The sequence below is a fragment of the Pseudophryne corroboree genome, chromosome 2 (assembly GCF_028390025.1).
Source record: "Pseudophryne corroboree isolate aPseCor3 chromosome 2, aPseCor3.hap2, whole genome shotgun sequence".
Classification (NCBI taxonomy): domain Eukaryota; kingdom Metazoa; phylum Chordata; class Amphibia; order Anura; family Myobatrachidae; genus Pseudophryne; species Pseudophryne corroboree.
The window spans coordinates 118,162,744-118,190,725 of NC_086445.1; the positions used below are offsets into that span (position 1 = coordinate 118,162,744).

General features: G+C 47.7%; 1 protein-coding gene across 4 annotated transcripts in view; it reads left to right on the plus strand.

Annotated features, from left to right (window-relative positions):
• Positions 1–27,982, plus strand: part of PSPC1 (paraspeckle component 1) — a 377,392-nt gene that overhangs the window by 63,414 nt on the left and 285,996 nt on the right. For all 4 annotated transcript variants that reach the window (XR_010203527.1, XM_063951654.1, XM_063951657.1 and 1 more), the window contains exons 2-3: positions 1,696–1,997; positions 4,294–4,389. Coding sequence is in view for 3 of the 4 variants with exons in the window: in XM_063951654.1 (XP_063807724.1) it covers positions 1,696–1,997; positions 4,294–4,389 (398 nt within the window). In the remaining variant the exon portion in view is untranslated. The remainder of the gene's footprint in view (positions 1–1,695; positions 1,998–4,293; positions 4,390–27,982) is intronic.

The following is a 27,982-nucleotide window of genomic DNA, read 5'->3' on the forward strand; positions in this document are numbered from 1 at the left end:
GTGCAAAAATGCGTCACTTGGTGCTGGGTACCTAACTTCAAAAGTTCCTTTCACTTTAGACAGGAGCTGTGGGCGAGATAAATCAATTGAATTCCAAATTCCATTACAAGCTTTTGTGACCTACTTTGTGGTTTAGCTGTTATTGCTCTTAGGCATATATACACGTCATATGAACAGCACTTATGCTGGCCATACACTTGTGCGATGCCCCGCGACGTGGCATAGCGGGGCATCGCACCGGCAGTTCAGGTGCGATGAAATCGCACCTGAACTGTCAAAGTGATTACCATGCATAATGTGATAGATCGCATGGTAATCACATGATGGGCACGTCACCGCCGAGTGGGAGCGGCCTCTCGCCGCTCTCGGCGGGCGCACATCGCAGTGCGATATACAGCATGTGTTATTAAAAACACATGCGATCGTACTGTGATTCGATAAATATTAAGTGCAGCACATACTATCTTGAGACGTGAGATTCGACCGGCGTGCCCGCGCATAGCGTCGAAACGTACCTAAAATGTGCATACAATCCTTCGATTTCTCTCACAAATGCGGTCGAAATCGAAGGTTAGCACCGATTATCTCACAAGTGTATGGGCACCATTACAGTTGACCAGTGTAGCACTAGCAAGGTGGAAATGTGACAAAATGACCTGATGTAAAAGTGGGATCCTATGATCATGCCACATTCAACACGGAGCTCTTTAGTACAGCCTGTTTTCCTATGGCGATTGCATGGCTGTAAGATTTATTTCCTGCACCAGTTACTAATGTATGCATCTGACGTGATTAATCACTCACCAGTGTGCTGACCAAGTGACCGATCAAGCTAAGGGGCTGTTCAGTTATATCGTGCACCCCCTGCTGGGAGTTTATACAAATGGGTGTCTGTCGGAGCTATTTAATTGTTGCTCTGATCAGATGCTCATTAGCCACTGCAGCCACATTTGTTAATACAGCCTCTGAAGGTGTGAGGAAAAAATGTAAAAAAAAAAAAAAAAGTCTGTAATTTGGATGCCCAAAGTGCCCAAACCCAGATTTTAGACTCCCAATCAAGATCTTTAGACTGTTGGCTGCACAAAGCGGCTAAACCCGGAGCTGTCAGGCCTGTTCACTAATAATGGGCGTCTGATCCTAGCAACAGTTAAATAGCTCCGATAGATTCCTATTCATATAGACACTCAACAGGGCGTACACAGCACAATTGAATTGGCCCCTAAGTGTACACTCCCGGCTATATTTGTTTGGTCCCTGTCATGCAGCTGGGCGTGCATTTGAATTTACTTGACCAGTTATGATGTCAGCCCCCGCAGCCGCCCATACACACAGCACCATGTGCCGATATATCTGCCATCGGCTGTGTTGCAGTATGTCTGTGAACGACATCGTTCAGACAGATCACTGGTACACACCCGCCAATGCTACCACAATATATTTGCTGCTCAATTGTATGGCACATATATCGCCCAGTGTGTATCCAGCATTATTAGAAGTAGTGTCCGTATGTTATATTATGTTATAGTCATGGGTGACTGTATCTATGCATGCAAAGTATATTACATGTTTACTGGATGCATTTTTTAGTCACCGTGGTGATTGAAATATGACTAACCATGGACACATGTATGTACTACCTTTTCTTTTTATATTTTATTTCAAAAAGCATTTGGAGTAATCATTTTTCTTTTTCAGGAATCAAGAACACTTGCTGAAATTGCAAAAACAGAACTTGATGGTTTGGTGCTCAGAAACAGACCTCTCCGTATCCGTTTTGCTACCCATGGAGCAGCGTTAGTGGTTAAAAATCTTTCTCCTGTGATCTCAAATGAGCATCTTGAAGAGGCATTCTCCATGTTTGGCCCAGTTGAGCGAGCTGTTGTCATAGTTGATGATCGTAGCAGACCTACTGGAAAGGGGTTTGTTGAATTTGTTGCAAAACCTCCAGCAAGAAAGGCTCTTGAGAGATGTACTGACGGCGCATTCATACTGACAACGTAAGTAGTTTTATTATAACTCTCCATTGCTCATGCTACTTGATAGTTCAGCTAGTCCTCTAAATCAGTGAATACATTTAGGAAGCGACGTTTCAGAAATCATGTAAAAAAAGATTAACCGTTATGTCCATTATTCGCTCCATCCACCAATGCCACGTTGCACCACAGACTGTCCAGGAGTTGGCGGATACTTTAGTCCACGTCTGGGAGGAGATCCCTCAGGAGACCATCCACCACCTCATCAGGAGCATGCCCAGGCGTTGTAGGGAGGTCATACAGGCACGTGGAGGCCACAGACACTACTGAGCCTCATTTTGACTTGTTTTAAGGACATTACATCAAAGTTGGATCAGCCTGTAGTGCGTTTTTCCACTTTAATTTTGAGGGTGACTCCAAATCCAGACCTCCATGGGTTAATAAATTTGATTTCCATTGATAATTTTTGTGTGATTTTGTTGTCAGCACATTCAACTATGTAAAGAACAAAGTATTTAATAAGAATATTTCATTCATTCAGATCTAGGATGTGTTATTTTAGCGTTCCTTTTATTTTTTTGAGCAGTGTATATATGTGTGTGTGTGTGTATATATATATATATATATATATATATATATATATATATATATACACATACATGTACATATTTCCCTGCACGCAGTGCATTATCCTCTTTGTGGCAGTGTGGTGCAGAGTTTTGAGTTGTCCTTGAGTAAAACTGCTCTTTTGTTCACTATTCATACATAAAGAAAACAGGATTTACATAATTTTGGAGGTGTTTGATGTGATGCCAAAGGCAAGGACCGCATGTGGTTCAAGCTACTTTCTGCGCCAAGGAATGTGGAACGGAACAGGTTTCAATGTGTGAAAAACAAGAATGAGAATTTTTCTGTGTTTTTTTCATTTTGCCTTGAAACACAATGTTAAATTCCATACATTTACAACTATAGGGGTCAATTCAATTTGCTGACAGTTAAATAGCCCCGGGAATTAGCTCCCGGCGCTATTTTATACTGCGCCATATAACATCCCCGGGGGTGTGAGAGCAGAAATCCGACAAAACTGTTGGCGCGAGGCTGATTCTGTCGGTAATCAGCATTGCGCCGGACAGTTAAGTTGGAGAATGCCCGTTTTCCTGACAAACGAAACCTGTTATGTCCGGGAGAACAGCAATTCGCCAACTTAACTTGAGCAGAATTGAATAGTGGCGGGAGCTAATTTCCGGCGCTGTTTAACTGTCGACAAATTGAATTGACCCCATAGAACAAAATAATGCATAAAAAGAGGTGGATGTATGTTGAAACATTTTTATTGTTATATTGAAACTTGCGAAGCTTATGGGTTTACGTTCAGAATTTGTTGTATACCATAGCCCCATAGCACCCCTATACCCTGATACTTGGTAGATTGGGCTGATAATCGCATAGTGTGTTGCTCGCTGGGGCTTTGCTGCATTATCTGGTATACATATGTGAAGCCAGGGTTATCCATTCACCCAGAAATGTGCTTTTTGTATTTTGGAGGCATCCAATTCAATAGATAATTTGCATAGGACAGTTCAAAAACATGCAGAATATCCATAAATAGCAGAAGAATAACTGAAGCCTGCAAACATGTCTCCTGGCCTCTTGGGGAATGATAGGACGCATTGCTATAAACTATGGAGGTTGTTACTTAAGCAAGATTTCACATGTGGTACCTTCAAAGCTTTGAATGGAAATTACAAAGAGCCACATCAGTTTACTCCATTATGAAAAGAAGCAGGATGAGATTTGCAGTTGTGGTTGAAAGAAGACCTGTTGACATTAGGAAAATCATTTGACATCCCACAGATTGGGGAAAAACACATTGTCAGGCTGTGCCATTAAAGGACAAAAATCCAAATCTGACATGTTTTAAGGTGCATACACATTTGCTGAGAAAATGAGCGACGCCGCTCATTTTTCCCCTTCCTGAGCTACGTTGCTCACTTTGTTGCCAAGTGTGTATGCTGCTGCCTCAGTCGATCAGCGATGCGGCCCTGTGGATCGTTAAGGACTCATGCTGTCAGCCTTGCATGTAGCTCGATTTGGACTGTCGTCCAAGAGGTGCCTGCATGGCCTGGCTGCTGCTTGACGTCACTGAGCGATATGGTCGTCATATCGCTCAGTGTGTATGCCCAGCCCGGGAGATGAAACACTAGGTGACATCACTGGTAGAGCATGTCGCCTAGTGTGTACCCACCTTTAGAGTGACTAAATGTAATGTTGTGGATGATTTTCATGTCCTTGGATTACTAACCTCTGCAACTTGTTTCAGCACACCTTTACCGGTTATTGTGGAACCGATGGAGCAACTTGACGATGAAGATGGTTTGCCAGAAAAATTCATGCAGAAGACTCAACAGTATCTAAAGTGAGTTAAACTAAGCAAATCTAATCAATATAAAAAGTTTAGGAATCTGACCCCTTTCTCACAAGCACTGCATCCAGAATACAAGTAAAGGTACATCTGTGACTCACTGTTGCAACTTACCGATCTACCCCCCCCCCCCCCCCCCCCAACAAGTTTAGAAATCTTTAATTCCCTGATACACACTGAAAATGGCCAGGGTCGGGGATCTTTTTAACATGAACAATTTCCCTGACAGATCGCTGATCATCGATGGCCGCCGATCGGCAGTTCCCAACAGGGGTTTGGCGGTTCCAGGTGTGTTTTGGGGAAATATATAAAGATTATGGGGGCCTTAAGTCTTAAACATCAACCCAGTGCCCAAGACCCATTTACTATGCAACCTATTGTATAAATATAGTTGTCTACAACGTTGTTTCTCTAACATCCATAAAGGATATTGGGGACAGAATTAGTACGATGGGGTATAGATGGGTCCAAAGGAGCCAGTGCACTTTACATTTCTTCAATTGGGTGTGCTGGCTCTTCCCCTCTATGCCTCCTCCTACAGCTCAGTTTAGAAAAAAGTGCCCTTAGGAGAGGATGCACACTGTGCAAGCTCCAGAGTTTTTCTTCCATTTCTTTAAAACTTTTATTTCTTTCGGTATGCGGTTTGGGCAACAGCATACCTGCACCGTGGGAGTTAGGGGGGGGCGATCACCTGCCTCTTGAGGTGCAGAGCCGCTTCTCTGCTGCAGGACCACCGTCCTGAGGGGCTGTTTGTTCAGCGGGGCATGGCGCCTTGGATGTCGCAGCATGCCGCACACCCCTAACGCTGCCTGAAGGTGATCACTGGTGGTGAGTACACAACGGGGTCCCTGCTAGGGAAGTCCCCCGGTTCACTGTGCGGCAAAAGCGTGGTTGAGGCGTACGGGTCCCTCCTGGGGGGGGACCCGCTTTGACCCCTGCGTGAGACTGCCTTTTTACATGGTACCAAGCATTTGTGAGGTTACTAACATTTAGGAGACCTGGCCAGTATAAAAAATACACAGTAGCTCTGGTGCCATAGCGGTGGGCGGAGCTACTTCAGAGCGGTCTCAACTGCATTTTGGCACCTTCCTCTGCATAAGCAGCAGCCTCACACAGCTCCTCCATAACGGTCACACGCTGGATCACTGGTACAGGGTGTAGAGGGGGAGAGCCGCTATTTGGTGCACAAATATCATCCCTCTGAGGGATTTTTCATTAGGCAGACTTAATTATATGTTTGTATAAAACGCCGACAGCCTCACTGGGGCTGTGCAGCACTGGTGTCCTCTCTTCTGTGTCTCCTCTCACATGCAATAGGGCAGGCTTGTATTGTGTTGTGTATTTTACCTGTTTTTGTTTTCACAATGGTAAAAGAGAAGTTATGCAGTGTGTGTAATGCTAGATTTTCCCCTAGCTCATCTGACTCACAATCATGTGAGCAATGTAGTCAGTCATCGCAAAATGCTGATAACAATGTGGGGGAAGAGTAAATAGCCCTTCTGGCTGGGTGGGGGCTATCAAAACTATGATGTCTGATATGTCATCTCAGCTCACTGCAAATGCAAATAAGACTCAGGAACTGCAACAAGCAGTGGAAAATCTAGCTGCTAAACATTCCCCCCCATGTCCACTACAGGTGCACAAAAACGAGATTTCTCTAACGTCCTAGTGGATGCTGGGGACTCCGTCAGGACCATGGGGATTAGCGGCTCAGCAGGAGACAGGGCACAAAAAGTAAGCTTTTAGGATCACATGGTGTGTACTGGCTCCTCCCCCCATGACCCTCCTCCAAGCCTCAGTTAGGTTTTTGTGCCCGTCCGAGCAGGGTGCAATCTAGGTGGCTCTCTTAAAGAGTTGCTTAGAAAAAGTTTTTAGGTTCTTTATTTTCAGTGAGTCCTGCTGGCAACAGGCTCACTGCTACGAGGGACTTAGGGGAGAGAAGTGAACTCACCTGCGTGCAGGATGGATTGGCTTCTTAGGCTACTGGACACCATTAGCTCCAGAGGGAGTCGGAACACAGGTCTCGCCCTGGGGTTCGTCCCGGAGCCGCGCCGCCGACCCCCCTTGCAGATGCTGAAGATTGAAGAGGTCCGGAACCAGGCGGCAGAAGACTTTCAGTCTTCATCAGGTAGCGCACAGCACTGCAGCTGTGCGCCATTGTTGTCAGCACACTTCACACAGCGGTCACGGAGGGTGCAGGGCGCGGGGGGGGGCGCCCTGGGCAGCAATGTATAATACCTGTATGGCGAAAAATACATCACATATAGCCCTTGAGGCTATATGGATGTATTTAACCCCTGCCAGATATCACAAACTCCGGAGAAGAAGCCCGCCGAAAAGGGGGCGGGGCCTATTCTCCTCAGCACACAGCGCCATTTTCCCTCACAGAAATGCTGGTGGGAAGGCTCCCATGCTCTCCCCTGCACTGCACTACAGAAACAGGGTTAAAACAGAGAGGGGGGGCACTGATTTGGCGATATGTATATATATTAAAATGCTATAAAAGGAACACTTATAAAAAGGTTGTCCCTGTATAATTATAGCGTTTTGGTGTGTGCTGGCAAACTCTCCCTCTGTCTCCCCAAAGGGCTAGTGGGTCCTGTCCTCTATCAGAGCATTCCCTATGTGTGTGCTGTATGTCGGTACGTGTGTGTCGACATGTATGAGGAAAATGTTGGTGAGGAGGCGGAGCAAATTGCCTGTAATGGTGATGTCACTCTCTAGGGAGTCGACACCGGAATGGATGGCTTATTTATGGAATTACGTGATAATGTCAACACGCTGCAAGCCGGTTGACGACATGAGACGGCCGGCGATCAAATTAGTACCTGTCCAGGCGTCTCAAACACCGTCAGGGGCTGTAAAACGCCCATTTACCTCAGTCGGTCGACACAGACCCAGACACGGACACTGATTTCAGTGTCGACGGTGAAGAAACAAACGTATTTTCCTTTAGGGCCACACGTTAAGGGCAATGAAGGAGGTGTTACATATTTCTGATACTACAAGTACCACAAAAAAGGGTATTATGTGGGATGTGAAAAAACTACCTGTAGTTTTTCCTGAATCAGATAAATTAAATGAAGTGTGTGATGATGCGTGGGTTTCCCCCGATAGAAAATTATTGGCGGTATACCCTTTCCCGCCAGAAGTTAGGGCGCGTTGGGAAACACCCCTTAGGGTGGATAAGGCGCTCACATGCTTATCAGAACAAGTGGCGGTACCATCTACAGATAGGGCCGTACTTAAGGAGCCAGCTGATAGGAGGCTGGAAAATATCCTAAAAAGTATACACACACATGCTGGTGTTATACTGCGACCAGCGATCGCCTCAGCCTGGATGTGCAGAGCTGAGGTGGCTTGGTCGGATTCCCTGACTAAAAATATTGATAACCTTGACAGGGACAGTATTTTATTGACTATAGAGCATTTAAAGGATGCATTTCTATATATGCGAGATGCGCAGAGGGATATTTGCACTCTGGCATCAAGAGTAAATGCGATGTCCATATCTGCAAGAAGATGTTTATGGACACGACAGTGGTCAGGTAATGCAGATTCCAAACGGCGCAAAGATGTATTGCCGTATAAAGGGGAGGAGTTATTTGGGGTCGGTCCATGGGACCTGGTGGCCACGGCAACTGCTGGAAAATCCACCGGTTTTTACCCTAAGTCACATCTCTGCAGAAAAAGACACCGTCTTTTCAGCCTCAGTCCTTTCGTCCCTATAAGAGTCATATCTGCCCAGGGATAGAGGAAAGGGAAGAAGACTGCAGCAGGCAGCCCATTCCCAGGAACAGAAGCCCTCCACCGCTTCTACCAAGTTCTCAGCATGACGCTAGGACCGTACAGGACCCCTGGATCCTACAAGTAGTATCCAAGGGGTACAGATTGGAATGTCGAGACGTTTCCCCCTCGCAGGTTCCTGTAGTCTGCTGTACCAATGTCTCCCTCCGACAGGGAGGCAGTATTGAAAACAATTCACAAGCTGTATTCCCAGCAGGTGATAATAAAATGACCCCTCCTACAACAGGGAAAGGGGTATTATTCCACACTATATTGTGGTACTGAAGCCAGAAGGCTAGGTGAGACCTATTCTAAATCTGAAATATTTGAACACTTACAAAGGTTCAAATCCAGATGGAGTCACTCAGAGCAGTGATAGCGAACCGGGAAGAAGGGGACTATATGGTGTCCTGGGACATCAGGGATGCTTACCTCCATGTCCCAAAATTTGCCTTTCTCACCAAGGGTATCTCAGGTTCGTGGTACAGAACTGTCACTATCCGTTTCAGACGATGCCGTTGGATTGTCCAAGGCACCCCGGGTCCTTACCAAGGTAATGACCGAAATGAGGATTCGTCTTCAAAGAAAATGGACGACCTCCTGATAAGAACAAGGTCCAGAGAACAGTTGGAGGTCGGAGTAGCACTATCTCAAGTAGTTCTACGACAACACGGGTGGATTCTAAATATTCCAAAACCGCAGTTGTTCCGACGACACGTCTGCTGGTCCTAGGGATGATTCTGGACACAGTCCAGAAAAAGGTGTTTCTCCCAGAGGAGAAAGCCAGGGAGTTATCCGAGCTAATCGGGATCCTCCTAAAACCAGGAAAAGTCAGTGCATCATTGCACAAGAGTCCTGGTAAAAATGGTGGCTTATTACGAAGCGATTCCATTCGGCAGATTTCACGCAAGAACTCTTCAGTGGGATCTGCTGGACAAATGGTCCGGATCGCATCTTCAGATGCATCAGCGGATAACCCTATATCCAAGGACAAGGGTGTCTCTCCTGTGGTGATTACAGAGTGCTCATCTTCTAGAGGGCCGTAGATTCGGCATTCAGGATTGGATGCTGGTGACCACGGAGGCCAGCCTGAGAGGCTGGGGAGCAGTCACACAGGGAAAAAATTTCCAGGGAGTGTGATCAAGTCTGGAGAATTCTCTCCACATAAATATACTGGAGCTAAGAGCAAATTTATAATGCTCTAAACTTAGCAAGACCTCTGCTTCAAGGTCAGCCGGTATTGATCCAGTGGGATAACATCACGGCAGTTGCCCACGTAAACAGAAAGGGCGGCACAAGAAGCAGGAGGGCAGTGGCAAAACTGCAAGGATTTTTCGCTAGGCGGAAAATCATGTGATAGCACTGTCAGCAGTGTTCATTCCGGGAGTGGACGACTGGGAAGCAGACTTCCTCAGCAGGCACGACCTCCACCCGGGAGAGTGGGTACTTCATAGGGTAGTTTTCCGCATGATTGTGAACCGTTGGGAAAGACCAAAGGTGGACATGATGGCGTCCCGCCCGAACAAAAAACGGGACAGGTATTGCGCCAGGTCACGAGACCTTCAGGCGATAGCTGTGGATGTCCTGGTAACACCGTGGGTGTAACAGTCGGTGTATGTGTTCCCTCCTCTGCTTCTCATAACCAAGGTATTGAGAATTATAAGACGTAGAGGAGTAAGAACTATACTCGTGGCTCCGGATTGGCCAAGAGGGACTTGGTACCCGGAACTTCAAGAGATGCTCATAGAGGACTAATGGCCTCAGGAGCTAAGAAGGGACTTGCTTCAGCAAGTACCATGTCTGTTCCAAGACTTACCGCGGCTGCGTTTGACGGCATGGCGGTTGAACGCCGGATTCTAAGGGAAAAGGCATTCCGGAAGAGGTCATACCTACCCTGGTCAAAGCCAGGAAGGAGGTGACCGCACAACGTTATCACCACATGTGGTGAAAATATGTTGCGTGGGTGAGGTCAGGAAGGCCCCACGAAGAAATTTCAACTAGGTCGATTTCTGCACTTCCTGAAAACAGGAGTGTCTATGAGCCTCAAATTGGGGTCCATTAAGGTTCAAGTTTCGGCCCTGTAGATTTTCTTCCAGAAAGAATTGGCTTCAGTTCCTGAAGTCCAGACATTTGTCAAGGGAGTATTGCATATACAGCCCCTTTTGTGCCTCCAGTGGCACCGTGGGATCTCAAAGTAGTGTTGGGATTCCTCAAATCATATTGGTTTGAACCGCTCAAATCTGTGGATTTGAAATATCTCACATGGAAAGTGACCATGCTGTTGGCCCTGGCCTCGGCCAGGCGATTGTCAGAATTGGCGGCTTTGTCTTACAAAAGCCCATATTTGATTTTCCATTCGGACGGGGCAGAACTGGGACTCGTCCCCAGTTTCTTCCTAAGGTGGTGTCAGCGTTTCACCTGAAACAACCTATTGTGGTGCCTGCGGCTACTAGGGACTTGGAGGACTCCCAAGTTGCTAGACGTTGTCAGGGCCCTGAAAATATGTTTCCAGGACGGCTGGAGTCAGGAAAACTGACTCGCTGTTTATCCTGTATGCACCCAACAAGCTGGGTGCTCCTGCTTCTAAGCAGACTATTGCTCGTTGGATTTGTAGTACAATTCAGCTTGCACATTCTGTGGCAGGCCTGCCACAGCCAAAATCTGTAAATGCCCACTCCACAAGGAAGGGGGCTCATCTTGGGCGGCTGCCCAAGGGTTCTCGGCTTTACAACTTTGCCGAGCAGCTACTTGGTCAGGAGCAAATACGTTTGTAAAATTCTACAAAATTGATACCCTGGCTGAGGAGGACCTGGAGTTCTCTCATTTGGTGCTGCAGAGTCATCCGCACTCTCCCGCCCGTTTGGGAGCTTTGGTATATTCCCCATGGTCCTTACGGAGTCCCCAGCATCCACTTAGGACGTTAGAGAAAATAAGAATTTACTTACCGATAATTCTTTCTCGTAGTCCGAAGTGGATGCTGGGCGCCCATCCCAAGTGCGGATTGTCTGCAATACTTGTACATAGTTATTGTTACCAAAAAATCGGGTTATTGCTGTAGTGAGCCATCTTTTCTAGAGGCTCCTCTGTTATCATGCTGTTAACTGGGTTCAGATCACAAGTTGTACGGTGTGATTGGTGTGGCTGGTATGAGTCTTACCCGGGATTCAAGATCCTTCCTTATTGTGTACGCTCGTCCGGGCACAGTACCTAACTGAGGCTTGGAGGAGGGTCATAGGGGGAGGAGCCAGTACACACCATGTGATCCTAAAAGCTTGCTTTTGTGCCCTGTCTCCTGCGGAGCCGCTATTCCCCATGGTCCTGACGGAGTCCCCAGCATCCACTACGGACTATGAGAAATAGATTTATCGGTAAGTAAAATCTTATTTTTTTTTCCTTCAGATTCTGTCTCTCACAGTTGAAGTGTACCTATGATGGAAATTACAGACCTGTCTCATCTTTTTAAGTGGGTCAACTTGCACAATCGGTTGCTGTCCAAATACTTTTTTGCCCCACTGTATCTCCTTCAGATATGATAATGTTTTGACATGACAGGTTTTCTGGCTAGCAACATAGTGGTAATGACCTTTTTAAACAATTTATTTGTATATTCTTGCGGAAAATAAATATTTGGACAATCAAAAAGTTTAACTCAATACTTTGTAATATAACCTCGGTTGGCAATTACAGAGGTCAAACGTTTCCTGTAGTTCTTGACCAGGTTTGCACACACTGTAGCAGGTATTTTGGCCCACTCTTCCATGCCGATCTTCTCTAGATCGGTCATGTTTTGGGGCTGTTGCAGGTCAACACAGACTTTCAACTCCCTCCACAGACTTTCTATTGGGTTGAGGTCTGGAGACTGGCTAGGCCACTCCAGGACCTTGAAATTCTTCTTCCAGAGCCACCCCTTAGTGGCCCGGGCGGTGTGTTTGGGGTCATTGGAACGTGGCTGGGTCTTCCAGCATGCCATCTTCAATGCTCTTATTGAGGGAAGAAGGTTTTTGGCCAAAATCACACGATACATTCCCCCATTCATCCTCTACATACAGATCAGTCGTCCTATCCCATTTGCAGAAAAGCAGCCCCAAAGCATGATGTTTCCACCCCCATGCTTCACAGTGGGTATAGTGTTCTTGGGATGCCATTCATCATTCTTCTCCCTCCAAACACGGCGAGTGAAGTTTATACCAAAAAGTTTGATTTTGCTCTCATCTGACCACATTACATTCTCCCAATCCTCCTCTGAATCATCCAGATGGTCACTGGCAAACTTTAGACGGGCCTAGGCATGTGGTGGCTTAAGCAAGGGGACCTTTCAGGTGCTGCAGGATTTCAATCCATGACGACGTAGTGTGTGACTAATGGTAACCTTTGTGACTGTGGTCCCAGCTCTCTTGAGGTCATTGACCAGGTTCCCCCGTGTAGTTCTGGGCTGATTCCTCATCGTTCTCAAGATCATTGATACCCCACGAGGTGAGATCTTGCATGGAGCCCCAGGTCGAGGGAGATTTAGTGATCTTTTTTTAAATAATTGTACCAACAGTTGATCTCTTCTCACCAAGCTGCTTGCCTATTGTCGAGTAGCTCATCCCAGCCCTGTGCAGCTCTACAATTTTGTCCCTGGTATCCTTAGACAGCTCTCTTTTCTTGGCTATGGTGGAGAGGTAGCAGTCTGACTGTTTGAGGGTGTGGACAGGTGTCTTTTATACAGATAACCAGTTCAAACAGGTGCCATTAATACAGGTAACGAGTGGAGGATAGAAGAGCTTCTTAAAGAAGTAGTAACAGGTCTGTGAGAGACAGAAATCTTGCTGCTTGGTAGGTGTCCTGGTTCTGCCCCCTTTCATATAGGCCATGCCCCCTTCCCGGGCACATGCGCGTTTAGCACGCGCCAAGGTCCCTCTTTGTACTTTTAATAAGCTAGTTGGTATACAGTAAGCTGCCTAGCAATCTGTCTCGCCCCTAATTCTTAACAGCTCTAATTCTTAATGCTGTCTGTTCTCTCCTGTGTAGCAGGGCTCAGGCAGCTGACATCATCAAGGCACACAAAGAACAGCCAATCAGCACTTTTACATGAATGCAGGGTTTTATAACCCGGGTTGTACACTTTAGAGTGCCCATTGACCCGGATCCAACCTGTGTATAACACTGCTTTTATACCAGGTTGAAATGCAGGGTTACTCGACCCGGGATATTCAAAAGTGGTGCTTTTAGACTGCACCTCGAGCCGGGTCGAGCTGGCTCGACTCGGCAGTATCCCGGGTTATATTTGCGATGTGAAAGGGGTAATTCTAGGACAGGGCGGAGCTCCGGACTAGACAGCATTCCATCTGAATCAGACTATTGTGGTTCCGTCTTGCTCTGATGCTTCAGCTCTTCCGAGTCTTTAGATGTGGTGCGCGCTTTGAAGATCTATGTCAAACCCACAGCTCTGGTCCGGAAGACGGATTCTTTGTTTGTGCTCTCTGATGCGCAGAAAAAGGGTTGTCGTGCTTCAAAGCAGTCCATTTCTCGTTGGATTAGGCTTACTATCCAACAGGCCTATGTGTCGGCAGCCTTATCTGTTCCTAAGTCTCTGAAGGCCCACTCTACAAGATCGGTGGGCTCTTCCTGGGTGGCTGCCTGTGGAGTCTCAGCCTTACAACTATACCGAGCTGCTTCCTGGTCTGGGAAGAACACTTTTTTGTGAAATTCTACATATTTGATACCCTGGCCAGATACCCAGTTTGGCCAGGCGGTGCTGCAACAGTCTCCGCACGTTCCCGCCCGTTCTGGAAGCTTTGGGACATCCCCATCGTATTAATTCTGTCCCCAATATCCCTTATGGACTACGAGAAGAGGATTTACCGGTAGGTATTTAAAATCCTATTTTCTCTGACGTCCTAGTGGATGCTGGGAACTCCGTAAGGACCATGGGGAATAGACGGGCTCCGCAGGAGACTGGGCACTCTAAAAGAAAGATTAGGTACTATCTGGTGTGCACTGGCTCCTCCCTCTATGCCCCTCCTCCAGACCTCTGTGCCCGGCCAGAGCTGGATGCACCTAGTGGGCTCTCCTGAGCTTGCTAGAAAGAAAGTATTTGTTAGGTTTTTTATTTTCAGTGAGATCTGTTGGCAACAGACTCACTGCTACGTGGGACTGAGGGGAGAGAAGCAAACCTACCTGCGTGCAGCTAGCTTGTGCTTCTTAGGCTACTGGACGCCATTAGCTCCAGAGGGTTCGAACACAGGGCCTGACCTCGATCGTCCGTTCCCGGAGCTGCGCCGCCGTCCCCCTTGCAGAGCCAGAAGACAGAAGAAGGAGATAAAATCGGCGGCAGAAGACTCCGGTCTTCATTAAGGTAGCGCACAGCACTGCAGCTGTCTGCCATTGCTCCCACTGCACACCACACACTCCGGTCACTGTAGGGTGCAGGGCGCTGGGGGGGACGACGCCCTGGGCAGCATAAAGTATACCTTTTGGCAATATATACACATAATACAGTCTGGAAAACTGTATATGTGTAAAACCCCCGCCATTTTTAGTCAGAAACAGGACAGAAGCCCGCCGCTGAGGGGGCCGGGCCTTCTTCCTCAGCACACCAGCGCCATTTTTTCTTCACAGCTCCGCTGGAAGGAAGCTCCCCAGGCTCTCCCCTGCAGTATCCTGGTACACAAAGGGTGAAAAGAGAGGGGGGGCACATAAATTTAGGCGCAAAAATTGTATATACAGCAGCTACTGGGTAAACACTGAGTTGTAGTGTAATCCCTGGGTTATATAGCGCTGGGGTGTGTGCTGGCATACTCTCTCTCTGTCTCTCCAAAGGGCCTTGTGGGGGAACTGTCCTCAAATAGAGCATCCCCTGTGTGTGTGTGGTGTGTCGGTACGCGTGTGTCGACATGTCTGAGGTAAAAGTCTCCTCTAAGGAGGTGATAGAGCGGATATGTGTGTGAGAGGGTGTCTCCGTCGTCAACGCCGACACCTGTTCGGATATGTGTAAGTGCTAAGGTGAATTTATTGCACAAATGGTTAGGGAACAGACAGGAAATCTACCCAGGTCTGTCCCTATGTCACAGAGACCTTCAGAGTCTCACAATGCTCACTATCCAAATAACAAACACTGGTATCGACATGGAGTTTAACTCCACTGTCGAATACGATAATGGAAAGTTACAGCCAAGATGGCTAGAAAGTATTCAATATATGATTATTGAAATAAAAGATGATTTGCATATCACTGATGACTCATCTGTCCCTGACACGAGAGTACACATGTTTAAGGGGAAGAATGCTGAGGTAAATTTCCCTCCTCTCATGAGGAAAAAGAGCGGGAATCTCCAGACAAGAGGCGGCAGCTTCCCACAAGAGAATTCTCAGGCTGTATCCTTTCCCCACTAGGGCCAGGATGTGTTGAGAATCTTCCCCTAGGGTGTCCTGTTTGCGCAGACGGTAGCACTTGCTATTCTCAGGGATCCTGCAGATAGCATGCACATTCTAGTATACTACCCAGACCGGCGATTGTGTCGGCAGGGGTTTATAGCGCTGTGGCAGCGTGGACAGGTACCTTATCAGCAGAGATTGAGACCCTAGTAAATATATTAAAGATGCTGTCTTAAGTGATAGATATATAGTTATAAAGCATGCCCAAAGAGACATGAGTATACTGGGTCCTAGAGTCAAAGCTATGTCGATCTGTTTGACGTGTCCTGTAGAATATGCATTGGACAGATGATGCCGACTTAAGAGGCATATGGAAGGCTGAGGATTGTGTGGAGAAGGGTTCTCGGGCCTGGTCTCCACAGCTATAGCTGGTAATTCTGCTAGTTTGCCTTATATTCCTGCACAGCCTAAGAAAGCACAACATTATTAAATGCAGCCTTTCGAATAAAGAAACAAGAAAGTCTGAGGTGCGTCCTTTCTTGTCAGAGCCGGGATTAACACAGCTAGTTCCCAGGAACAGAAGTCCTCCCCGGCCCCTACAAAAATCCACCTATGCCGCTGGGGCTCCACAGGCGGAGCTAGGCCCGGTGGGGACACGACTTCGTAAGTTCAGCCACAAGTGGGTTCACTCCCTGTTAGGTCCCTGGGCAATAGATATTGTGTCTCAGGGATACAAGCTGGACTGTGAGAAGATGCCCCCTCACCGACGGCCCTGTGGTCTTCCCCCCAAGAGAGGGAGCCAGTGTTATCTGCAATTCACAAATTGTATCTTTAACAGGTGGTGGTCAAGGGTCCCCTCCTTCAACAAGAGGGTGTTCTTATTCGACCATGTTGTAATCCCGATACCAGACGGTTCGGTCAGACCCATATTGAATTAAAAATCCCTGAATTTATACCTGAGAAGGTCAAGTTCAAGATGGAATCGCTAAGAGCGGTCAGGGCAAGCCTAAAAAGAGGGCGATTTTATCGTGAATCGGGTCATAAGGGATGCATACCTTCATGTCCCCATTTATCCACCTCATTAGGCGTACCTCAGAATTGCGGTACGGGATTGTCATAACCAAGGTAATGGCGGATATGATTGTGCTCCTGCGGAAGCAAGGTGTCACTATTATCACGTACTTGGGCAATCTCCTCCTACAAGCGAGATCAAGAGAGCAGTTGCTGAACAGCGTATCACTTTCTCTGGAAGTGTAACGGCAACACGGCTGGATTCTATATATTCCAAAGTCGCAGTTGGTTCCTACAGCTCATCTGCCTCTCCTAGGCATGATCCTAGACACAGACCAGAAAAGGGTTTATCTCCCGATAGAGAGAGCTCAGGAGCTCATGACACTGGTCAGGAATCTATTAAAACCACAACAGGTGTCAGTGCATCACTGCACTCGAGTCCTGGGAAGGATGGTGGCATCATACGAGGCCATCCCCTTAGGCAGGTTCCATGCGAGGACCTTCCAATGGGACTTACTGGACAAGATGGCAGTACGGATGGTGTAATGGTTAGCATTACTGCCTCACAGCACTGAGGTCATGGGTTCGATTCCCACCATGACCCTAACTGTGTAGAGTTTATATATTCTCCCCGTGCTTTATGGTCCGGATCACCTCTTCAGATGCATCGGTTAATCACCCTATCCCCCAGGGCCAGGGTGTCTCTCCTGTGGTGGCTGCAGAGTGCTCACCTTCTCGAGGGCCGCAGATTCGGCATTCAGGACTGGATCCTGGTGACCACGGATGCAAGCCTCCGAGGGTGGGGGGCAGTTACACAGGGATGAAATTTCCAAGGTCTGTGGTCAAGTCAACAGACTTGCCTTCACATCAATATCCTGGAACTAAGGGCCATATACAACGCCCTAAGTCAAGCGGAGATCCTGCTTCGCGACCACCCGGTTCTGATCCAGTCAGACCGCAGGGGTTCATGTAAACTGCCAAGGCGGCACAAGGAGCAGGGTGGCGAGGGTAGAAGCCACCAGAATTCTTCGCTGGGCGGAGAATCAAGTAAGCGCACTGTCAGCAGTGTTCATTCCGGGAGTGGACAACTGGGAAGCAGACTTCCTCAGCAGGCACGACCTCCACCCGGGAAAGTGGGGACTTCATCAGGAGGTCTTCACGCAGTTTGCAAATTGATGGGAACTGCCTCAGGTGGACTAGATGGCGTCTCACCTCAATAAGAAGCTAAAAAAGGTTTTAGGCCGGGTCAAGGGACCCTCAGGTGATAGCTGTGGTTACACTAGTAACACCGTGGGTGTTCCAGTCGGTCTATGTATTCCCTCCTCTTCCTCTCATACCCAAGGGCTGAGAATTGTAATAAAAGGAGGAGTGAGAACAATATTCTTTGCTCCGAATGAGCCAAGAAGGACTCGGTACCCGGAGCTGCAAGAAATGCTCTCAGAGGACTCTTGGCTTCTGCTTCTCAGGCAGGACATGTTGCAACAGGGGCCCTGTCTGTTCCAAGACTTACCGCGGCTGCATTTGACGGCATGGCGGTTAAACGCCGGATCATAGCGGAAAAGGGCATTCCGGATGCAGTTATTCCTACGCTGATAAAGGCTAGGAAAGACGTGACAGCAAGACTTTTTCACTGTATATAGCGAAAATAGGTTGCTTGGTGTGAGGCCGGGAAGGCCCTACAGAGGAATTCCAGAGGGGTCGATTCCTGCACTTCCTACAGTCAGGAGTGACTATGGGCCTAAAATTAGGATCCATAAAGGTCAAGATTTCGGCCCTATCCATTTTTCTCTCAAAAAGAACTGGCTTCACTGCCTGAAGTTCAGACGTTGTTCCGGGGGTGCTGCGTATTCAGCCTCCTTTTGTGCCACCGGTGGCACCTTGGGATCTTAACGTTGTGTTGGATTTCCTGAAATCCCACTGGTTTTAGCCACTTAAGACCGTGGAGCTAAAATATCTCGCGTGGAAAGTGGTCGTGCTATTGGCCTTAGCTTCGGCTAGGCGTGTGTCAGTATTGGCGGTTTTGTCATGTAAAAACCCTTATCTGATCTTCCATATGGACAGGGCAGAATTGAGGACTCGTCCCCAATTTCTTCCTAGGGTGGTATCGTTTCCTTTGAACCAGCCTATTGTGGTGCCTGCGGCTACTAGGGACTTGGAGGATTCCAAGTTGCTAGACGTAGTCCGGGCTTTCAAAATTTATGTTTCCAGAAAGGCGGGAGTCGGAAAGTCTGACTGGCTGTTTATTCTGTATGCAGACAACAAGGTTGGTGCTCCTGCTTCGAAGCAGACTATTGTTCGCTGGATCTATAGCACGATTCAGCTGGTTCACTCTGCGGCTGGAGTGCCGCATCCAAAATGGTGAAAGCCCATTCCACAAGGAAGGTGGGCTCTTCTTGGGCGGCTGCCCGAGGGGTCTCGGCTTTACAGCTTTGCCGAGCTGCTACTTGGTCGGGGTCAAACAAGTTTGCTAAGTTCTACAAGTTTGATACCCTGGCTGAGGAGGACCTTGAGTTTGCTCATGCGGTGCTGCAGAGTCATCCGCACTCTCCCGCCCGTTTGGGAGCTTTGGTATAATCCCCATGGTCCTTACGGAGTTCCCAGCATCCACTAGGACGTCAGAGAAAATAAGAATTTACTCACCGGTAATTCTATTTCTCGTAGTCCGTAGTGGATGCTGGGCGCCCGTCCCAAGTGCGGACTCTTTGCAATACATGTATATAGTTATTGCTTAACTAAAGGGTTATTGTTATGAGCCATCTGTTACTGAGGCTCAGTTGTTCATACTGTTAACTGGGTATGGTTATCTCAAGTTGTACGGTGTGATTGGTGTGGCTGGTATGAGTCTTACCCTGGATTCCAAATCCTTTCCTTGTTGTGTCAGCTCTTCCGGGCACAGTTTCCTTAACTGAGGTCTGGAGGAGGGGCATAGAGGGAGGAGCCAGTGCACACCAGATAGTACCTAATCTTTCTTTTAGAGTGCCCAGTCTCCCTTATTATATAATCCATAGAATTTAGATATATGCTGCAACGTCTGGTCTGAGAATTAAAATACGGTTGTGTTTGGACAAGCTAGAAGATTGTTATTCTATATCGCAAGGTGTTGGGATGCCTAATATTATGCAGTATATTATATTTTTTTAAATATTTTTGGTTCCAGAAATAATGGCGCTCAAGTGCCCCCACCTGGAACACTGTATGTGGCCTTTAGTAAATGATTGGAAGCAAATTCAAATTAGTAAATTGCTAAGAAAAAACAGCAACTTTGCACTGACACTTAACATCTTGTATATGCTGAACCTGTAAGTCAGAGTTATGCAGTTCGAAAATATATGGTTTCTTTGGATACAGGCCAATTCCAGCAGCAAAGTGGCGATTAGGCTATTCAGTTGTCCCCAATCTACCAACATAAAGGGGCCAAGTCAGTTGTTCTTTGCGCCCCCTGCTGGGTGTCTTTAGCAATGGGTGTCTATTGGAGGTATTCAATTGTTTTATGATTATGAACAGCATAAACAAGTAGCATATGCAGGCAGAGTAAGCCAAATGAATCTCTTTGGGTGATATTCAGTAGTTTAGGGCGCTGGAAGCCAGTAGATGGCACCCAGTGGAGCTAATTAATTGTTGCTCCGTTCGGGCACAATTGGCTGTCTGTGCCGGACATTTCAGTTTGCACCTTCCCGGGGGTGGTGAGCTGAAATGAGCGAAAAATTACCTCTCAAACAGAACTTTTCGATGTTGCGCACACATTCGTTTAGTTGGGTTTAGCCGCTTACACAGCAAAACCCGACTTCTCTGGGATGTGACCAGAGCGATAAAAAGAATCAATTGAATATTGCGCCCCCCCCGATCTCCCGTCACTTTAGACTAAAGATGCCCATAATGTTTTAATAGATTTTACAAAAATCACTCATGATTAGCCATATGGCCATCCTTAAATCCTGTGTTTGAGGGGAAGATTTATCAAACATTCTAAAAAGGATAGGTTGGGGGGTATTGCCCAGTGGCAGCCAACCACATTCTGTGTATCATCTAGTACATTTTATAAAATGACAGATATAGGGGTATATGCAATTGCGGTCGAATTCGCTGCAATTTTCGCCGTGTTTTAATTCGACTCAATTCGACAGGTGAATCCCGGAAGGTGGCTTCCGGAATTCACCATATTCAATGAAAACGGATTCGCCAGAGTCGCGGGCGAAAATCGTCCGATTTGGCGGATTTTGCCGCGATTTTAAAAAACGGTAAAAAAACGTGAAAAACCGGAAAAAAAAAAATGGCGTGGGGTCCCCCCTCCAAAGCATAACCAGCCTCGGGCTCATCGAGCTGGTCCTGGTTCTAAAAATGCAGGGGAAAAATTGGCCAGGGATCCCCCGTATTTTTAAAACCAGCACCGGGCTCTGCGCCTGGTGCTGGTGCCAAAAATACGGGGGACAAAAAGAGTAGGGGTCCCCCGTATTTTTAACACCAGCATCGGGCTCCACTAGCTGGACAGATAATGCCACAGCCGGGGGTCACTTTTATGCCGTGCCCTGCGGCCGTGGCATTAAATATCCAACTAGTCACCCCTGGCCGGGGTACCCTGGGGGAGTGGGGACCCCTTCAATCAAGGGGTCCCCCCCCCCAGCCACCCAAGGGCCAGGGGTGAAGCCCGAGGCTGTCCCCCCCCATCCAATGGGCTGCGGATGGGGGGGCTGATAGCCTTTTGTGATAATAAAAAGATATTGTTTTTTCCAGCAGTACTACAAGTCCCAGCAAGCCTCCCCCGCAAGCTGGTACTTGGAGAACCACAAGTACCAGCATGCGGGAGAAAAACGGGTCCGCTGGTACCTGTAGTACTACTGGGAAAAAAATACCCAAATAAAAACAGGACACACACACCTTGATAGTAAAACTTTATTACACACTACCGACACACACATACTTACCTATGTTGACACGCCGACTGCCACGGTCTCCGACGATCCGAGGGTACCTGTGAAAAAATTATACTCACCTTACAGCGTCCAGAGATAAATCCACGTCCAGAGAGTAAAATCCACGTACTTGTTTAAAAAAAAAAACACGCAAAAACCCGCTCCATACCGGACTAGAAAGGGGTCCAATGCTTTCACATCAGACCCCTTTCTCCCGAATGCCGGGACATCACGTGACTCCTGTCACTGACGTCCCTTCAGCCAATCAGGAAGCGCTACTTCCGTGGCGCTCACCTGATTGGCTGTGCGCTGTCTGTACTGTGACAGCACATCGCAAAGCCGCTCCATTACTTTCAATGGTGGGAACTTTGCGGGTAGCGGTGGGGTCACCCGCCGGTCAGCCGCTGACCGGCGGGTGACCTTACCGCTAGCCGCTAAGTTCCCACCATTGAAAGTAATGGAGCGGCTTTGCGATGTGCTGTCACAGTACAGACAGCGCACAGCCAATCAGGTGAGCGCAACGAAGTTGCGCTTCCTGATTGGCTTAGAGACCTTTCTGTGACAGCTGTCACTGACAGGTCTCATTCGTGGAAAGGTGTCCCATGTGTCAGCATGGGACCCCTTTCAGTCCGGCATGGAGCGGGTGTTCGGTTTGTTTTTTTGCCAAGTACGTGGATTTATCTCTGGACCATGGCTGAGGTGAGTATATTGATCTTTTCTTTTCAGGTATCCGTGGATTCTACATGGAGAAGAGGACCGATGTCGGCGTGTGAACATAGGTAAGTATGTGTGTCGACGTATGAAATAAAGTTTTACTGTCGACGGTGTGTGTGTCCTGTTTTTATTTGGGTATTTTTTTCCCAGTAGTACTACAGGTACCAGCGGGCCCGTTTTTCTCCCGCATGCTGGTACTTGTGGTTCTCCAAGTACCAGCTTGCGGGGGAGGCTTGCTGGGACTTGTAGTACTACTGGAAAAAACAATATCTTTTTATTATCACAAAAGGCTATTAGCCCCCCCATCCGCAGCCCATTGGATGGGGGGGGGGGACAGCCTCGGGCTTCACCCCTGGCCCTTGGGTGGCTGGGGGGGGGGGACCCCTTGATTGAAGGGGTCCCCACTCCCCCAGGGTACCCCGGCCAGGGGTGACTAGTTGGATACTTAATGCCACGGCCGCAGGGCACGGCATAAAAGTGACCCCCGGCTGTGGCATTATCTGTCCAGCTAGTGGAGCCCGATGCTGGTGTTAAAAATACGGGGGACCCCTACTCTTTTTGTCCCCCGTATTTTTGGCACCAGCACCAGGCGCAGAGCCCGGTGCTGGTTTTAAAAATACGGGGGATCCCCTGTCAATTTTTCCCCCGCATTTTTAGAACCAGGACCAGCTCGAAGAGCCCGAGGCTGGTTATGCTTTGGAGGGGGGACCCCACGCCATTTTTTTTATGATTTCACCGTTCCAGCATAAAAAAAAAAAAAAAAAAATAATAATAATAATATTTTAAAAAATATATAAATAATATTTGTGCCTCCAAAAAAAAAAAAAAAAGTACCTAATCCCTTCTAATATAAATAGATCTGCTATTCCCCCCCAAAAAAACACCAAAAAAAACATGTTTAAAATTTTTTTATTTGTTTTCACCCTCCAAAGTGTGGCGGATTGAAAATGACGAATTTGCTGTCTAAAAGCACTGCTGTCGAATTTCCAAACTTGAATTGAATATGCTTTGGTCGAATTGCAGCACTTGTATCATTGCAGAAAAGTCGAATTTGCAAAAAGTCGAATTTCAAAAAGTCGAATTTTGAAAGTCCGTTTTTTGGTCGGAAAGCACTGAATTGCATAGGCGATTTTTTTTTTTTTGGTCGAAAATGACCCGAAATTCGACAATTTCGGGTATTCGACCGCAATTGCATATACCCCATAATCTGGTTGCAATGAGCAGCACTTCTACTTGTCCTCTTTAGATGGTTTGAAAAATCTCCCCCTAAGGCCACATGCTGCCACCAGTAATTACAAGCAATATGTATGGTCACTGATTACATTATTTGCCTCTGCTTCAGTGAGCTCTTGCAGCTAGTTGCAGTATGATCTCGGATTGTACTGTTGAGTTTTTGCAGCCGGAACATGTACTGTATGTGTGTTTTTGCTGTGTACCAGAAGGCTCTATAGCATGCGTTCTCCCCGTTTTCTTTTCTTTCTTTTTTTAATATATTTTTCTCTTTGGGGTCGATTCTATTCGGCAACTTAAGAATAGCGCCGGGAATTAGCTCCCGACGTTATTCAATTCAGCTCCAGTTAAGTCGGCGATGTCCCGTTCTCGCCGACTTAACAGGTAGTTTTGTCGGGAGAACGGGCATTCTCCGACTTAACTACACGCGGCGATGCTGATTCCTGACAGAATCAGCCTTGCGCCGGCCGCGAGGCAGCACTTTTGTTGGGTTTCTTCTCTCATCCCCCGGGGATGAGAGAAGAATTCCCGACAATTGCGGGTCACTAGCAGCTGAATTGAATAGCGTCGGGAGCTAATTCCCGGCGCTATTCTTAAGTTGCCGAATAGAATCGACCCCTTTGTGGCAGGTATACAATCCTGGCCCTACAAGTAAGAGGGCTCTATCTTTTTTTCAGAGTTTTCTGTCCTGCTATCAGTAGATGTTGGGGGAGGGGGGGGGGTAAAATAGGTACACACGATACAATTATCTGACAGATAATCTGCCAGGTCTGGCTGGTTGGAATGGAAATCTGGTAATGGACGAGAGCAAATGACAATTGACTATTTGCTCCCAAACACTGCAAAACGGACAAAAACAGTTCATACAATTTGGTTAAATTTACATTTAACCAATTTGTCTGAACGACAGGTCTTGTTTGTTTTCCAGTGTTTGGGAGCAAATGATCGATTGTCATTTGCTCTCATCAATTACCAGATTTCCTTTCCATCCAGCCAGATCTGGCAGATTATCTGACAGATAATTGTATAGTGTGTACCTAGCTTAAGCCTTCAAGTTACAGGTACACTCTGGGGTTTGGGGCTTTCTGTTTCTGTGAACATTATCTTTACCTTCGATCTCGTCATACTGGATTAACATATAGAACACATTCTTTATCCCTAATTTGAAGTATTTTCCTTTCCAGAAATTCTCTGTTAAACTATTTAATCTTCTCGAAGGTCTGAAAAGCAAATGCGTACAATTAAGTTTCTCTGACGTCCTAGTGGATGCTGGGAACTCCGTAAGGACCATGGGGAATAGACTGCTCCGCAGGAGACTGGGCACATCTAAAGAAAGATTTAGGACTATCTGGTGTGCACTGGCTCCTCCCCCTATGACCCTCCTCCAAGCCTCAGTTAGATTTATGTGCCCGGCTGAGCTGGATGCACACTAGGGGCTCTCCTGAGCTCCTAGAAAGAAAGTATAATTTAGGTTTTTTATTTTACAGTGAGACCTGCTGGCAACAGGCTCACTGCACCGAGGGACTAAGGGGAGAAGAAGCGAACCTACCTAAGTGGTGGTAGCTTGGGCTTCTTAGGCTACTGGACACCATTAGCTCCAGAGGGATCGCACACAGGACCCGACCTCGTCGTCCGTTCCCGGAGCCGCGCCGCCGTCCCCCTTACAGAGCCAGAAGCAAGAAGGTCCGGAAAATCGGCGGCTGAAGACTTCTGTCTTCTCCAAGGTAGCGCACAGCACTGCAGCTGTGCGCCATTGCTCCTCATGCACACCACACACTTGGGTCACTGATGGGTGCAGGGCACTGGGGGGGGGGGCGCCCTGAGCAGCAATAAATAACACCTTGGCTGGCAAACTGACACCATATATAGCCCCAGAGGCTATACAGGTGTATATTAACCCCTGCCAGAAATATTAAAATAGCGGGAGAAAGCCCGCCGAAAAAGGGGCGGAGCCATCTCCCTCAGCACACTGGCGCCATTTTCCCTCACAGCTTCGCTGGAAGGATCGCTCCCTGGCTCTCCCCTGCAGTCCTGCACTACAGAAAGGGTAAAAAAGAGAGGGGGGGCACAAATTTAGGCGCAGTATAATATATATATGCAGCTATATGGGAAAACACTCTTTATAAGTGATATCCCTGTGGTATATAGCGCTCTGGTGTGTGCTGGCATACTCTCCCTCTGTCTCCCCAAAGGGCTTTGTGGGGTCCTGTCCTCTGTCAGAGCATTCCCTGTGTGTGTGCTGTGTGTCGGTACCGCTGTGTCGACATGTATGATGAGGAAAATGATGTGGAGGCAGAGCAAATGCCTGTAAATGTGTTGTCACCCCCTGAGGGGTCGACACCTGTGTGGATGGACTTATGGAAGGAATTACGTGACAGTGTCAGCTCCTTACATAAAAGGTTTGACGACATAGGACAGCCGGCTACTCAGCTTGTGACTGTTCCAGCGTCTCAAATGTCATCAGGGGCTTTAAAACGCCCGCTACCTCAGGTGACAGACACAAATGTCGACACTGATACCGACTCCAGTGTCGACGACGATGAGACTAGTGTACCCTCCAATAGGTCCACCCGTTACATGATTGAGGCAATGAAAAATGTATTACACATTTCTGATAGTACCCCAGTTTCCACAAAAAAGGGTATTATGTTCGGTGAGAAACTACCAGTAGTTTTTCCTGCATCTGAGGAATTAAATGAGGTGTGTGAGGAAGCCTGGACTTCCCCCGATAAGAAATTGATAATTTCTAAACGGTTATTGGCAGCGTACCCTTTCCCGCCAGAGGATAGGTCACGTTGGGAAACATCCCCTAGGGTAGATAAAGCGCTTACACGTTTATCAAAACAGGTGGTACTACCGTCTCCGGATACGGCCGCCCTAAAGGATCCTGCTGATAGAAGGCAGGAAGTTACCCTAAAAGCTATATATACACACACGGGCATTATATTGCGACCAGCGATTGCATCAGCAGTGCTGCTGCTGCGTGGTCAGATTCCCTGTCGGATAATATTGATACCCTGATAGGGACAATATTTTGCTGAGGGGTGGAACTGTTGGGGATGGTCTTTCAGACCTCGTTTCCACAGCTACGGGCTGGGAAATCGACATTTTGCCACATGCTACCCCACAGCAAAAGAAAGCACCGTATTATCAAGTACAGTCCTTTCGGCCCCATAAACACAAGAGGGCTCGAGGCGCATCCTTTATGCCGAGAGGCAAAGGTAGAGGGAAAAAGCTGCAGCATACAGCCAGTTCCCAAGAGCAAAAGTCCTCCCCCGCGTCCGGTAAGTCCACAGCATGACGCTGGGGCTTCACAGGCGGACCCGGGTACGGTGGGGGCCCGTCTCAGAAATTTCAGCACACAGTGGGCTCTCTCACAGGTGGATCCCTGGATCCTTCAAGTAGTATCTCAGGGGTACAGGCTGGAATTCGAGACGTCCCCCCCCCCCCCCGCCGTTTTCTAAAATCTGCCTTACCAGCAACTCCCTCTGTCAGGGAGGCAGTGTTGGTGGCTATCCAGAAACTGTATTCACAGCAAGTGATTGTCAAGGTACCCCTCCTTCAGCAAGGAAAGGGTTACTATTCCACAATGTTTGTGGTACCGAAACGGACGGTTCGGTGAGGCCCATCTTAAATTTAAAATCCTTGAACACTTATGTCAAAAGGTTCAAGTTCAAGATGGAATCGCTCAGGGCGGTTATTGCGAGCCTGGTCGAGGGGGATTACATGGTCGCCCTGGACATCAAGGATGCGTACCTACATGTCCCCATTTACCCCCCTCACCAGGAGTACCTCAGATTTGTGGTACAGGACTGTCACTATTCGTTCCAGACGCTGCCGTTTGGGTTATCCACGGCACCGAAGGTCTTTACCAAGTTAATGGCCGAAATGATGATACTCCTTCGCTAGAAGGGAGTTTTAATTATCCCGTACTTGGACGATCTCCTGATAAAGGCGAGGTCCAAGGAACAGTTGGTAGTGGGGGTAGCACTTTCTCGGGAAGTGCTACAACAGCACGGCTGGATTCTCAATATTCCAAAGTCACAGCTGGTCCCGACGACATGTCTTCTGTTCCTGGGAATGATTCTGGACACAGACCAGAAAAAAGTGTTTCATCCAGTGGAAAAAGCCGAGGAGTTGTCATCTCTAGTCAGAGACCTCCTAAAACCGGGACAGGTGTCGGTACATCAATGCACACGAGTCCTGGGAAAAATGGTAGCTTCGTACGAAGCAATTCCATTCGGAAGGTTCCACACAAGGACTTTCCAGTGGGACCTGTTGGACAAATGGTCCGGGTCCCATCTCCAGATGCAACAGCGGATAACCCTGTCGGCAAGGACCAGGGTGTCGCTGCTGTGGTGGCTGCAGAGGGCTCATCTACTAGAGGGCCGCAGATTCGGAATACAGGACTGGGTCCTGGTGACCACGGATGCCAGCCTTCGGGGCTGGGGGGCAGTCACACAGGGAAGAAATTTCCAAGGACTGTGGTCAAATCAGGAGATTTCGCTTCACATAAATATTCTGGAGCTAAGGGCCATTTACAATGCCCTAAGCCAAGCAAGGCCCCTGCTTCAGAA